At 31.3% G+C, this 14,396-nt stretch overlaps 6 protein-coding genes across 6 annotated transcripts; 2 read left to right on the forward strand and 4 right to left on the reverse strand. All coding sequences in view use genetic code 12, as the record gives it.

The window, feature by feature from the left end:
• Window positions 1-2,304: 2,304 nt before the first annotated feature.
• On the forward strand, window positions 2,305-5,430 carry CD36_42430 (uncharacterized protein; the record flags this gene model as incomplete). Its single annotated transcript, XM_002419862.1, has 1 exon — window positions 2,305-5,430. The coding sequence occupies one exon, from the start codon at window positions 2,305-2,307 to the stop codon at window positions 5,428-5,430; it is 3,126 nt and encodes a 1,041-aa protein (XP_002419907.1).
• Window positions 5,431-5,827: 397 nt separating this feature from the next.
• CD36_42440 (endomembrane protein, putative) lies at window positions 5,828-7,720 on the reverse strand (the record flags this gene model as incomplete). The annotated part of the gene is made up of 1 exon (XM_002419863.1): window positions 5,828-7,720. One exon carries the CDS (start codon window positions 7,718-7,720, stop codon window positions 5,828-5,830), a length of 1,893 nt encoding a protein of 630 aa, XP_002419908.1.
• Window positions 7,721-8,371: 651 nt separating this feature from the next.
• Window positions 8,372-9,760, reverse strand: CD36_42450 (zinc cluster transcription factor, putative; the record flags this gene model as incomplete). The annotated part of the gene is made up of 1 exon (XM_002419864.1): window positions 8,372-9,760. One exon carries the CDS (start codon window positions 9,758-9,760, stop codon window positions 8,372-8,374), a length of 1,389 nt encoding a protein of 462 aa, XP_002419909.1.
• A 307-nt stretch (window positions 9,761-10,067) lies between these two features.
• CD36_42460 (DNA damage-responsive transcriptional repressor, putative) lies at window positions 10,068-11,882 on the reverse strand (the record flags this gene model as incomplete). Its single annotated transcript, XM_002419865.1, has 1 exon — window positions 10,068-11,882. The coding sequence occupies one exon, from the start codon at window positions 11,880-11,882 to the stop codon at window positions 10,068-10,070; it is 1,815 nt and encodes a 604-aa protein (XP_002419910.1).
• A 448-nt stretch (window positions 11,883-12,330) lies between these two features.
• On the forward strand, window positions 12,331-12,627 carry CD36_42470 (uncharacterized protein; the record flags this gene model as incomplete). The annotated part of the gene is made up of 1 exon (XM_002419866.1): window positions 12,331-12,627. One exon carries the CDS (start codon window positions 12,331-12,333, stop codon window positions 12,625-12,627), a length of 297 nt encoding a protein of 98 aa, XP_002419911.1.
• Window positions 12,628-12,668: 41 nt separating this feature from the next.
• Window positions 12,669-14,228, reverse strand: CD36_42480 (autophagy-related protein, putative; the record flags this gene model as incomplete). Its single annotated transcript, XM_002419867.1, has 1 exon — window positions 12,669-14,228. The coding sequence occupies one exon, from the start codon at window positions 14,226-14,228 to the stop codon at window positions 12,669-12,671; it is 1,560 nt and encodes a 519-aa protein (XP_002419912.1).
• Between the last annotated feature and the right edge of the window lie 168 nt (window positions 14,229-14,396).

A 14,396-nucleotide genomic window follows, 5' to 3' on the forward strand; every position in this document is an offset into this window, starting at 1 on the left:
ACAAAATTTTACGAAATGATTCGGAACAAATCAAAATCAGGTCATGCTTAATTATTAATTAATTATTACTTGGTTGGATCTTATATCTCCATCACCACAACCACCACCACCAAAATAATTATTACAAATGCTCAAAACCAGATTACTTAACAAATAACGATAATAAATCTTACCTATCTTTTTGATTGTTGTTTACTATTTATGGAAGATTGGTCCACAAAATTGACCATTACCAACCAATTGTCATACGGATAAGTAGGTAAAAAAAAAACTAAACTTATCGTTGTTATTTACAAACGTATAATCTATTAATTTGTAACCAGTAATGATAATAGCAAGTATTTTCAACTTCCGATCTCTTTGTTGTCAGTAGTAGTAGTAGTAGTAGTAATATAGGCTTATACTAGTTCTTTGTTTATTTCTACAAGGTGGAGGTCATTCGGAAAATATAATCTATTAACACACATTACTTTACTTTACTCCTTCACTACCATTATTGCTGGTTCTGTTTTTTTTTTTTTTTTCTATTCTCCGGGGTTGACTAATTATCCAAATTCAATCCCTTCTTGTCTTTGCTTTGAATGGTCAGTTTTCATTTATCTTTATCTTTGTATAGAAAAAAAAACCTTGTTAATGTTAGGTAATGCAAGTAAAAGTAATATCATGCAAGTATCTGCGTGACATAAAGGGAATTAGGCGGGTGGGTGGGAAACCAAATTCAGTTATTTGTGTTACATGAGTTAATTAATGCGAAGATAATTATGATTTTGACCCACAATATCACCACCACTGCTGCCACCAATAACCATACATTTAATATAAACTTGAAATTTGAAATTATGACTAAGAACAATAGAAAGATAAAGGAATAAAGAAAAAAATACAAAACAAAACAAAACAAAGGAACAAAGAAAGTAGGCAAATTTAGATACAATAGAATCAGGTGAAAGCAAGTAGTAGTAGTAGTACTACTACTACTACAACAGACGGGAAATATAACTATGATTAGTTATTGTAACGAGGAAAAACATTAGAAAGACAATAGACGGAGTTATTGTGATTTTTTTAGTCTACATTAACAATGTTCTTTAGTTTTGGCTTAGAATAAACATTATTATTAAGGATCATTTATCTCTTATTAGTATTGGGATAATGTTTACCAATGGTTTAGAAACCATCATAGAATATAATAATTGTAATAGAATTGGTAATAGAATTGGTAATAGAATTGGTAATAAGTTTTAGTATTAAATTCTCCCACCACCAAAATATCCCATAAATTACGAGAAATGCAAAGGTCAACTCAAACTTTTTTGGACTCCATTACTTTTAAGTAGTAGCAAGGAAAAACTCCTCCTCCTCCTATTTGAAACGCACAATTTCATAAATCTTCCTACATTTACTTACTTATTTAACTACTTGAATACTTGCAGATTTTCTTGGTTTATAATTTTTTTTTGTTTTTTTGTTTTCATATCATCCATCAACCATCATCCAATAAAATGTTAAACGAAGAAAACCAGAAAAAATACTTTGTATTCTTTTTCTTTATTGCGTTTTGAGGTTGTATAGTTAGGATTATTTATTGTTATTGCTAAGTAACTTTTTGCTTAATGTGGTTTATTGTGAAGGAAACCATTGATGGGGTGAAGCTTGGAGTTTTTTTTTTTCCCTTCCTTCCACCCCGCCGCCTGTTCTTCGCCCCGCCTTCCTCGCTCCCCCATACTTTTTGGTTTTTTTTTTTTTTTTTTTTTTTTGGTTGGTTATTTTATGGGGATGGGATGGGGTGCACGACGGGTGAATTGAGTAGTCATAGTAGTAGTAGTAGTGGATAGGGGGCGTGTAATTACGGAGAAATTTTTTTAGGTTTTCTTCTTTTTTGTGTGACAGTGGATTGAATGAGTTGGAATTTTTCCCTTCTTGCTTCCCTTCTTGCTTCCAACTTTCAACTAAAAAAAATTAACCAATTGTTTATTTCATTTCTTTTACTTTTTTACTTTTACTTTTACTTTTACTTTTTCTCCTTCTTCTTCTTCTTTTCATTTGATTAATTAATTGTGAATTTATATTACTTATCCACTTATATTTATATTTATATTTATATATAATATCTATCTATTCATCCTCCAATCAAGTTTTTAAGCTCATATAAATTTGTCCTTTTTTTTTTTGCCCATATATTTTTACTTTCAACCCCACACACTACACTACACACAATTTCCATAATTGACAATTCTTAATCTTCACCCTGATTGTTCTTTTTTTTTTTTCCCTTTTTTCCTCCTTCTCCTTCTCCTAATTCTTATGACAACAACAACAATAACCAATCAAATACCTTCAATTAATACCATGCTAAGTAATGTTAATAATAACAATAATAATAATAATACCACCACCACCACTACTACTACTCCATCGGCTAACAGTTCACAATCAACTTTAATTAATCAAGAACAACAACAACAACAACAACAACACCATCGGCAGCAACAGCACCAGCACCAGCATCATCATCATCAATCCATGAATGGTGGATCTCCAACCAATAACAATCATTCTTCATCTACTGATCCTCCTCGGAAAAGATCAAAAGTATCTCGTGCTTGTGATCCTTGTCGGAAAAAGAAAATTAAATGTAATGCTGAATATTCAGAATTGGAAAAGAAAGTCACGAAAATATGTACTAGTTGTGCCAAAAATAAAGAAGTTTGTACATTTGATAGAACTCCTTTAAAACGAGGTCCTTCAAAAGGTTATATTCGAGATTTAGAAGAAAAAGCTGGTGATAGAATATCATTGTCTACTTCATCATCATCATCTAAATCAAATCATATAATATCTACTAAAACAAATATACCATTCCCACCTTCTCATCAACATCCACAACATCCACAACAATCACCGTCAATTGCAATTATACCACCAAATCCTTCCATAAATCAATATCCCCCTGGAAATACTCAACAATTACCTTTCCCACAAAATTCAACCAGTCATCGAGTAACAGGATCAATATCAAATCCCTCTAATAGTAATAATAGCGGCAATTCACCTACAATTAAATTACCACCAATTGTAAATTATCCTTCGAAAAATTTACCTTCTCCACTGTTATCTAAATTTAATTCATCAATATCAGCATCGCAAACATCTAATCCTTCTAGTCCTAAATCTCAATTATCCAATATACCAGGATTATTAAATAATGATAGTAACAACATCAACAACAACAACACCCCTAATAATGTTGGTGGTTCAGAAAAAACTAATAGTCCACCAATTCAAGGACCATTTTGGAAAGTACCTTATGAAATGCCACAATCATCATTATCAAGACGTTCATCCATTGGTAGTATAACTAGCACTAATGGTGGTGGTGGTGGCTTGGTTGGTCAACCAATTGTTTTGAGACGACCATCAGTTGAATCTATTTCATCAGTTTCAACTAATGGATCAAGATTACCTTCAATTAGACCATCAATATCAAATGATTATACTAGTGATGCCGAATCAGAAGATTTTTATTCAGTTCAATCATTTCGACCTAGAAGTTTATCAAGAAATTCTCAATCTTTATCACCAAGAAATTCAATTAGTTCAATGTCAAGTTTGAATGGAAGAATTAATAAATCTTTAGGATTTAATTCGTCACCAATGATAGGATCACCATCACAACAACAAGTACTACCACCTCAAGTACAACAACAACAGCAACCAATAATGACTAATTTTATTCCACCACAAGCACCAGTTTTTGCTTCATTTGGTGGAACAATGCCAAATCATAATCATAATCATAATCATATTCCATTAAATCCATTAGATGTAAATTTGAAATTATATTATGAAAAATTTCATATGATTTTCCCAATTTTACCAAATGATTCAAGAATAATTTATAATATTTTAAATAATAAATCTCAACCACCATGGGATTGGTTAATTGAAGTTTTCAATCATAGTCTTAATAATTTAATTAATTTTCAACAAGTTGGTTTACAATCATCTATTGGAATATTTATAAGATTAATTCAATCATATCCATTTCCTAGTGAAACTACTACTACTACTACTATTGTTAATGATAATTCATTGATTTTATTTTTCAGTAGTTTAATTATATTAAGTTATACAAATTTAATTAATGGTGATCAATATAATCCAGGAATTAGTTTTATATCATCAATATTTAATGATTATAAAATTTGTGAAAGATTTATCGATTATGTTAATAAAGAGAAAAATAATACTAGTGATGGCGATGGCGATGATAATGTTGATGATGATGATGATGTTGTGATTAAATATTTTATTAAATTATATTATTGTTTGAATTTAATTGATAATTTGAATAGTTTAACATTGGGAACTAATAAAAATTTAAATGTGAATTATCAAATAATTAAATTTTTAAATAATCATAAAGATAAATTTCTTCAAAATAAATCCACTAATATTAATAATAATGATGATGGTTATGGGATGATGATGATTAATAATTCAATTTTAAATCATTGTGAAATATTTGATCAATTAGTTGAAATGAGAAATAAATTTATATTCATTAACGATCCTAATACTAATACTAATATTGATATTGACGAAATTATTAATATTGATTCAATATCATCTACATCTATATTTAATAATAATAATAATAATAATAATAATAATAATAATAATAATAATAATAATAATAATAATAATAATGATCAATTTTTAAAATATTTCCATCAATTAATTATTGATAAATATAAAATATTTAAAATCATTTTTCAATTTATATCTAAATCAATTAATTCTACTATTAATGGATCTATAATTAATAATTCAATTGAAATTAAACAATTTAATCAAGAATTATTTAATTTAATTAAATCATCTAATGATAATATATTAAATTTTGCCAATTTTATAAGTAGCAACAACAACAGCAACACTACCACCTCATCATCATCATCATCCTCAAAAATTACAAATGCAAATTTTTCATGGTTAATAATTAATAATAATCCAATATTAAATTTATCTATTTGTCAATTATTTAAATCAATTAAATTACATAAATTAATTATTGATCAATTAGTATTATTATTATCATTCTTTGGATCATTTAATATTGAATTAGAAAAATTAAATAATCAATTATCTATATCATTTAATTTATTAAATTTAAATTTACAAAATTTAAAATTAGGTAATATGATTAATCATAATTTAAAAATTAAATTTAATCAATTATATAAATTTCAATTCAACAACAACAACAACAGTAACAGTAACAACAAAACATCTAATAATGAAGAAAATGAAGAAAATGAAGATATTGATATGGATATTGATAAAGATAAGTTAAATCAATGGTATGATGAATTAAATCATGTTATTGTACCATTTATAATTCAAGATTTTAAAGACGGTTGGATATAAGCATACAAACAAGACTCAAGAGTCAAGAGTCAAGAAGGAGTTTTGTTTTTTTTTTTTTGCATTTTAAAAAAATTTATATCCCTATATATGCATGAATATGTATATTTTGTAATAATATTACGTGCTTTTTTATGGATTTCATTTTGTTGTAATCATTTGAAAATTGAATAACCTTACAAAAATATCTGTGTAATGATAAAAATGATATATAGATTTATATAGATTTATATATAAAATACTTTACTCTTACTTATTCTTTTTAGCTAATGGTTAAATCTCTACTTACAATAATACAACTACCACCATCGCCATTGGTTTCAAACATTGTCAATCTCTTCATGTGATTTCTTCCTTCCTTCCCCCCTACCTTCATCTTGTGGTTTTTTTTTTTTTTTTTCTAATCAATCTTGATTTGACCATAGATTAATCTAACAAATATTAAACTACTAATAAATCCAATTGATCCACAACAAAGGAAAACTAATAATGAAATCACTGCTGAATAACCAGTATATAAAACTAATGAACTAAATCCACCAAATTTTTCTCCTCCAGTTAAAAAAAATGAATGAATAAATACATAAATTGCACAACCACCTCCAACAAATATTGATTTCCATTGCCATTTATAATTTTCTGAACATAAAGTATAATAAATCATTAAAATAGTAATTAAACTACTAGTTAAAATCATTAAAATAAAACAGAAAAATAAAAATCCAAACATATAAAAAATCTTATTGAACCAAATTGATGAATAAATAAAATACATTTCCACGGCAATTGATCCAAATGGGAAAATTCCTGAAATAAACATAACTGGGATAGTTCTTAAATACCATGGTTGAGTAGGAATTTGTCTTGGAATTTGATTAGTTCTCACGGGGACACTTAATAATGGTTTTTTACTAGCTAAAATTGATCCAATAACACCTAATGGAATCGAGACCATAAACCAAATTAATACAATGGCAAACATTGTCCCCAAAGGAATTGCTCCTGATGATTGTACAGAAATTAAAAAGAAATTCAATACCACAAAAACCAGAAATAAAATTCCAGGAACTAAAATTGGTGTTAAAAACATATTCAATTTCCAATTATCACCACCAAGGAATCGATACAAATATCCTGAAATATAGGACCCAATAATACTACTACCAATATAAATAATAAATGTAAAAGTAGATAAAGCTCCTCTATTAGAAGGTGATAATAATCCAAACAAGGCAAAAACAATTGTAGCAAATGTCATGAAAAAAATTTGTACTCCACTTCCTACAAAAATTGATAATAATAATCTTTGCTTTGGTGGTCTAAAAATATCTCCATGAACTAATTTCCAACCACTTTCATCAGAAATATCATCATCTAAATTGACTTCATTATATTTAACAATATCATTCTTCAATGTTTTAACCAAAATATGAGCAATAATTATCCCCAAGATTAAAACAATCAAAGAAAAATTGATTAATGAAAACCATTGAATCTTAGGATTATAAACATGTAAATATTTATCCCATCTAGTAGCCCAAGCAACAGGACTTTCTTCGAAATTAACTGAATAAGTAAATAATACATCAGTTTCCTTATTTTTACTCAATTGAACTGGTTTTAAATCTAATGAGCATAATTGATCTCCATTGACATCTTCTTTTAATTCTGATCTATCTAATGATGCTGGTGATACTGTAACTCCAACAACTCGATATTCATCTTCCTTTCTTTTATGATATTCAATAGTAATTTGAAAATGATTATAAAATTCAACTTTATTTTCATCATCAACTTTACCAATACGGAACCCTGATCCATAAAGTTCACTATTAGTAGTGGCATCAAAAAGTGGCATTGATGCAGGTAATCCATCAACAATCCAATTATGAGTATAACCAGCTCTAATATTTCTATTAACAAACGCAGAATCGGCTTTACTATATTTGGACTTACACATTGATTGACAAGATTTTGTTTCCAACATTTTGATTTCAAATGGTGAACTGAAAATTCTATCACCAAAAATAATCGAACCTAATGATTCCAGTTGTGGTTTAGCACCTCCTTTTGGAGTACAGAAATGAAATTTAGGGTAATAATAATCATATGAATAAACATAAGTGGCAGTTTTACCTTGTTTAGATGAATGATGGAATGATGGTGTTAAATGATTCACATATAAGGGAATTGTATCCCCCTTTTTATAATTGGTTGGTGCAACACCAGGTAAATAAAACGCATTCGATATACTGACTAAGCATATCAATGCTGTGATCAATGATTGTAGCATTTTTTTTCTCAAAACCAAAAATTTCTTAAAATGACGATCTAATAAATGATATATGAATATGATTAATCAAATGATAGAAATCTACAAAGAATCAAAAAAAAAATAAAAAAAAGAATAACAACAAGTAAAATACAAACCAACAAAAAATCTCAAAAGCTTTTTTTTTTCTTTACTCCTTGGGAAGGAAGGAAATCTGCCACCACACACACACACACACACTACGCACCACGCAAATAGAGAAGAAAAATTTTTTTTTTAGATAAACAATGTCCAACCCAAACAAAAACAAACTGAATTCAATTCAATTCAATTCAAACCATAACCATCAAGTTGAATTATTCATACAGAAAACAATCTTCATAAAGAAATGAAAAAAAAAAAAAAAAAAAATCTAACTCTTTTTGTACTTCATATCTTTCAATAACAACTATTAGCCGTGGCTATCACAAAAACATCACTTCAAACAAACTCAGAAGTTGCTGTTTGTTTTTTTTTCTTCCTCCAACTATTTTCTGTCATAAATCAAAATCAATAAAACTTGATGGTGTTGGATATGTAAACGTGTGGTGGTGGTGGTGATTATGTTGTTGTTGTTGTTGTTGATGCAATTTGTGTGTGTATGTTTTCTTTTTTTTTTTTAGTATGGGTGCTTTACTGAGTATTACTACTTCTCAATCCAGTTTTCCCCTTACTACTCAAAAAATTAGCCCGCTTGTTTTGATTAGTGATAGCTCTAATCTCTTTTAACTTTTGAATTTGTAAATTAGGGTCCGACATATAAGAAGGACGTTTGTCTGAATAATCACAATCTAACTGAAGTCGAATACATTGACTACAAGAAGGTTTCTCTTCTGGACATGCTTTATGTCGGATTCTACATGTCCAACAACCAGTTTTAGACCTGGCCCCTAACTTACGCTTCTTTTCATGCTGTGTTACCATAGTACCAACTGGGCGAAGTTTTCTTTTATTATTTCTGGTTACTCGCTTTTCAGGTATATATTCATTATCAGATGAAACTTCTGAACTTGAATCTGCCATTGAAAATGGTGATGGTTTCTTGTTGTCATAATTATTATTACTAGTCTCGTCTTTGCATACAAGTGAATCAGCTTGTAGTTTCAATTTTACTATAAAGTTTCCGTCTTGTGAACTTGAACAATTCTTTGTTTTTTGAGGTTCCAGTATTCGGCTGTGTTTGTAACTATCAGAATCAGTATTGGCCAGACTAGCAGATGACGTTATAAAACTATTTCGACAAGTTGATATACTAAATGGTTTAGTGGATACGTTGATATTCTTATCCGGTGAGTTCAAGCTTTTTATGTCATGTTTTATTACCAGCAGCTGCAACTGATGCTTCTGTTTCGACCTCAGTTTTCGATTCAGAATTTGCAGTATTATCAGGTTATCTTCTGAACCTTCACATTCTTTAGCGTTATTATGACATGGTGTAGCAAATAGATTGTAAGCTATAAGTGAACGGGAACAAATTGATATTCCAGTTATTTTTGAACTACTCGTGGTGCTCTCATTAGGACTAATTCCATATAAATTTCGGTAAACCTCTTCAGCTTTTAAGATATCATCCTGATTTTCATAATCAAAAGTTAAAAAATCTTTTTCTATTTCAATACCTGTTTCACTGTTGTCTACTTTGGTTATTGATGGAGGAGAACTTTGGATCACTTGTAGATTATCTGATCGATATAATTGTCCGTTTTTTTTAATTTTGGATGGAGTCAGTGGTAATGATCCTGATAATCGAGGTAAACAATTTTCATTTATTATTCTAATTATATCTTCTCTTGGTAATGGTGTACCATCAAAAGTGTTATTACTACTTTCAAGAAATGGATTCGATATTTTATTGCGTTGATTACTAACCGGGCTTGTTAGTTTGACAGGCGGTAAATTCGATGATGAAGATTCAACTCCATAAATACTCTCAGTGACTAATGAGTTGTTTCTTATGGGACTTGAATGAGCAGTATGATATTGTTTAATTGGCCCACTAGATCCATATATTGAGAATATCATTTCATTAGTTCAGTTGTGTTTCCAGGTTAACTCGTTGCAATCTTTCTTATCCCTGCAAATTGATTTTTGGTCCTTTTTTGCAACAGTTTTACCCTCAAAAAAATTTTTTTCCATTTAAAAAACAGATGTTTAAACTGAGTTTGTTCAATACAGTGTTTTCATTTAAGGCATAGAAGTATAAATCTAATTAAAACAACTCAAATTAGTTTAAAGTCTATCAAGTGTTGACTCTTATTAGTTATATTAACTAGGTTGGAGCACAACTCATTTGATAATACTTCTCTCTCTTTACACAGCACCTACTTAATTATACAACATTAATTATACTTGTCATTGGTATTTCAATAATATCTTTAGCAGAAGGATATACCTCAATTTCTACATCCCCTTCACCTAAACTGACTAGTTGACCAAAATATACTCTGTGGTTGAACAAAAACTGCACATACATCCCAACTCTAAATTCTAGTGATGTGGAGGATTGGCAGTGGAATTTACAGAATGCTTCTCCTGAGTTGAAATCGTACTGTACACCATCGACCAATCCACAAGTTCCATGGAATGCTCGGGTGCATTTCTCGTAGCTGCATTGGAAGCATGCACCCATGTTGCTTTGACGACAAACACCACAACGTAGTTTCTTCTGGTTCTTTGTAATATTGTCTAACCCATGCACTGTGTTAGTTTTGCAGTTACACTTGAGTTGATGGGGAAACATACTGGCACATATTTTATGCACTCGACGTGCCGTCCTAGGTGTTGCACCATTCACATCAGCTTCCAACAATTCAAACAAGGATGAATGGGAGTATTTTGTTTGTTGAAGGGTGTTGGGACAAAGCTCGCATTCACGAGGGATGATTTCTGGTTGTTTGTGTGGTCTCCTCGTATTTGCAGGGTCCACATGGTCTTGTTTCCTCTTGCGGCACTTGCGTTGGATCTTCTCCACCTTGACCACTTCTATTGAACCATCAGAGTCGGATGAGAATCTATTGCCACGCCCTTCTTCTTCCTCTTTTGCTGTCTCATACTTGGTGCCATAGTACTTTTCCCACAAATGTTTGACATTTATCCCAACAGAATCATTAATGCATTCACACTTTTTGGTACGTTTCCCAAACTCAAACCAATCGTCCAACGCAAAGTTCACCGACTCCGCCAAGTTGTAGTCGTAGTTGAACCCGGCATGGTACCCATACGGGTATGTGATCATAAACTCGCCCTCTCGGTGTATCGTGTGGTTCACTTTAATACCATGTTTTTCAAGATATGCAGGCGACACCATAAACGTTTTGTGTCTAAGAAATTCACGGCACTGCTTGAACTCATCCCGGAATAGATCAACCATCAATGCATAAAACTCTTTGTGCTGGCTTTGTGGTATCAGGTACCATTGTTTTGGTGCTCCAAAATGTAAATAATTTATCAGGTACAAGTCTTGGTCTTCCAAGTGCCATGCAAACGACGCCTTCCACAACCCCGCATACAAATATGCCTGGTTCACCCCTGGTAGTTTCTCCTCCATTAGATCAAGCAAGTTCGGTAGATGTGCCACATTCCACACTGTTATCGATTTGTCGAAAACAGTCCCCATAGTGTCTGCTCCATACATCGGCTCCGAGTACGACAATGACCTCCAGTAATTAGTCTCAAGTTCCTTACATCGTTCATCAGTGTACTCACTCGTGTTGATGTTGTAGAATGGAATGCGTTTCGCATGCCCATGCCCAACTTCTGGCTTGTCGCTCCTCTGCTTCCGTCGTGGCGGCTGGCGTGTCTTGGCCATTTCCCGCCATTGGAATATGGAATACTTTTTGTATCGCTCTATATTCTGCAGTTGGTATATCCCTGGCGCATTCGTGTTGATGCTCTGCACTATCGGGTTCTGAATGGACACTTGCCCCAAATTGCTCTCGGTGTAACATTTCTGCACTCGCAGCACCCATTGGGTAGGAGGGATCACTTTGACTATGCCCGACTCCATTCCGTATTTGTTGATTGCCTTGTTGAAGTTGTAAAAGTCCCGAAACTCGTGCATGGTCGGTTTGAACACTGGAACCCCATTGTCGTAGTAGCTGGGCTCTATATGTAGACTTGTGTGATTGGGATACACTGATTGCATGGTGCAAGATTCGTTGATTGTAGGAATTGAATTTTGTTATTTAAAGGTCGATAGGAAAAAAACTATTTGGTTGCAATGATGTATAACTGAAGAATTCAAGGGTTCCAGAAAAGTTTATAAAGGTCACAAGTTTATAAGCCAGGAAAACAAAACCGGGACTCGGAAAAAAAAAAAAAGAGTGTGTCAAAACCGGGTAAAGCCATATTTCTTAGGAAGCTATACCATGTCTTGTCTAATGATTGTTGATGGTACCTCTCCACAAATGTGCTAAGCAGTAGAATATGTCTAGCTATTAGAGGATAAACGAAATGTCTTGTACTCTTTGTTAAGGCAATACCCCAGGTAGTTCTTGATTACGCGTTGATTTTGCTTGGTATGAGACTGGAAAATTTGACACACTTTGCCCCCTTCATCTTCTCCTACAGACATTATCCCAACACACACCTCAATGTCAACACAAAGAACCACCCGAAAAGCTACCCACGAACAGATCTCCAAGTCCAGAGTGGTGAATGCATCTATCTTGACATTTTTGACTGTACTCATTTTCCTCATATTGTTGTATCATTTGGTGTGGGCTGTGCAAGTTATGATGTACCAACCATATGGTAACCTTCTCAACAACATAGTCTATGGACCTGGGACGTTGATTGCCAATGCAGGACTAAGTTCAAAATTGATCAAATATATCAACGAAAAGTTGGTCGAAGATAAAATAGAGGCAGACTACAAGAAATATATATGAAGGGGGGAGGGGATAGAAGTATGGGATAGTTTCGAACTATTTCAGGAAGCTTCTTCACTACTTGTATGTGCACTAACAAAAGCTAGGATCCAATTCAAATTAGTCAATAAAAACTTGCAACTTGATGTCCATTCTGAGTTTGAAGTGACTCTGATGCTTTTGCCACCTATTGTATCATCTTTTATCTTATAAGGCAATTCGATTTCTTGATCAATGGATGTCACTTTTGCCTCTATTAGTTTGACAATGTCTAAAAGTGCTATCATGGCCACATCTAATTTGTTAAAATTAAATAATTTCCCTAATGAAAATTCATCGGATGAATATAAATTTAAGACGGTTTTTGATTTGGTAGTTCCATCTATAGAATCTTTGGTATTGAATTTTATTATTTGAGATTGAGATCCCATAGGTACTAATTTATAATTCTTCAAATCCAATTTCAATCGCTTTATTATAAATACCAATAATAATACTATTTGGCCTAATGCAGCATTAATTTCTGGCCATATTATTTTGTGACCCAATCTGAACCCATTTATAGTAGAAAATTTATCTTGACTATCACAAGATATATGAAATATCCTAGTATATATATTAAGATTTCGTAATTTATCAATGTGATCCAATTGAACATCATAAGCTGCTTTAGATTGCTCCAATTTCTTATTTTTCTCATTTAATTCCAATTGCAAATTGTTTTTCAACCTTAAAACAGAATTTAAGCCATTGTTTCGAAGGTTATCAAGTTCTTGCTCATAATCAGAAAGTTGAGCTTCTAATTCGGTTTTAGTTTGTTCTAGTTTTTTCAACTCTTTTAAATTCTCTTTTTCTAAAACAGTCAATTTTTGGAATTCTTGAATTGATTGATATAATTTTTGATCCAAATCTTGATGTAATAAATCAGGATTCACTATTTCGTTATTTTCATCATCTTCATTGTATAAGTCTAATTGACTATCTTTATCCTTCAATTTCCTTAAAAATGATAAATATGTCTCTTTCTCCTTCTGACTCTGATCAAATTTCAATTGATAGTTTTCAATTAATAATTTAGCACAATCCTCTGACAATGGATGATCAATTTCTTGGTTGTTGGATAATATTGCAAATATTTTATTTAATGTTTTTATTCGAGTGGACATTCGGAAATCATTTCTCTCATCAGTAGATTGACTGCCAGCTTCATCTCCATCTTGACTTTTCTTTGAATTTTCTTCGAATTCATCCGACTCATTGAGCACTAAATAGGAATTAGAATCAGAACTAAATTCAGAGTCACGGAGCTTTCGTTGCTGATTATGACCTTCACCTTCATATTCATCTTCCTCGTCATCTTCATCATCTTCACTTTCAAAATAATTTCGGTGGTTAATGGGTTCTTGGTTGGTAATGCTTTGATACATCTCGAGTCTATCTTGAGAGATATAGTCTTGTGGATCCAAATCTTTCAAGATTTGTGAATTTGCCTTTCTGAATAGTTTATATTTCTTTTGGCTAACTAATAATTTTAGTTGTGATTCATTTAGATTTAATAAACTCTGATCTAAATTCAATGGAGTATCACACTTTTGGCACTCAAAAACTTGATTATTTGACATGTATTATTTTTAATACTGTGGTGACAGGTTAAAGGGAACTCTTGCTTGTTTTTTTTTTTTTTGACTTCCTTCACTACTTTCTAAGAGTGGTTAGATAGATAGAAGGATCACTTTTTTTTTATGTGCTCACGATTATATTCTCTTAAATTTGCTCCACACTGGTTTTTG

This window comes from Candida dubliniensis, chromosome 4, assembly GCF_000026945.1.
Source record: "Candida dubliniensis CD36 chromosome 4, complete sequence".
Taxonomy (NCBI): Eukaryota; Fungi; Ascomycota; class Pichiomycetes; order Serinales; family Debaryomycetaceae; genus Candida; species Candida dubliniensis.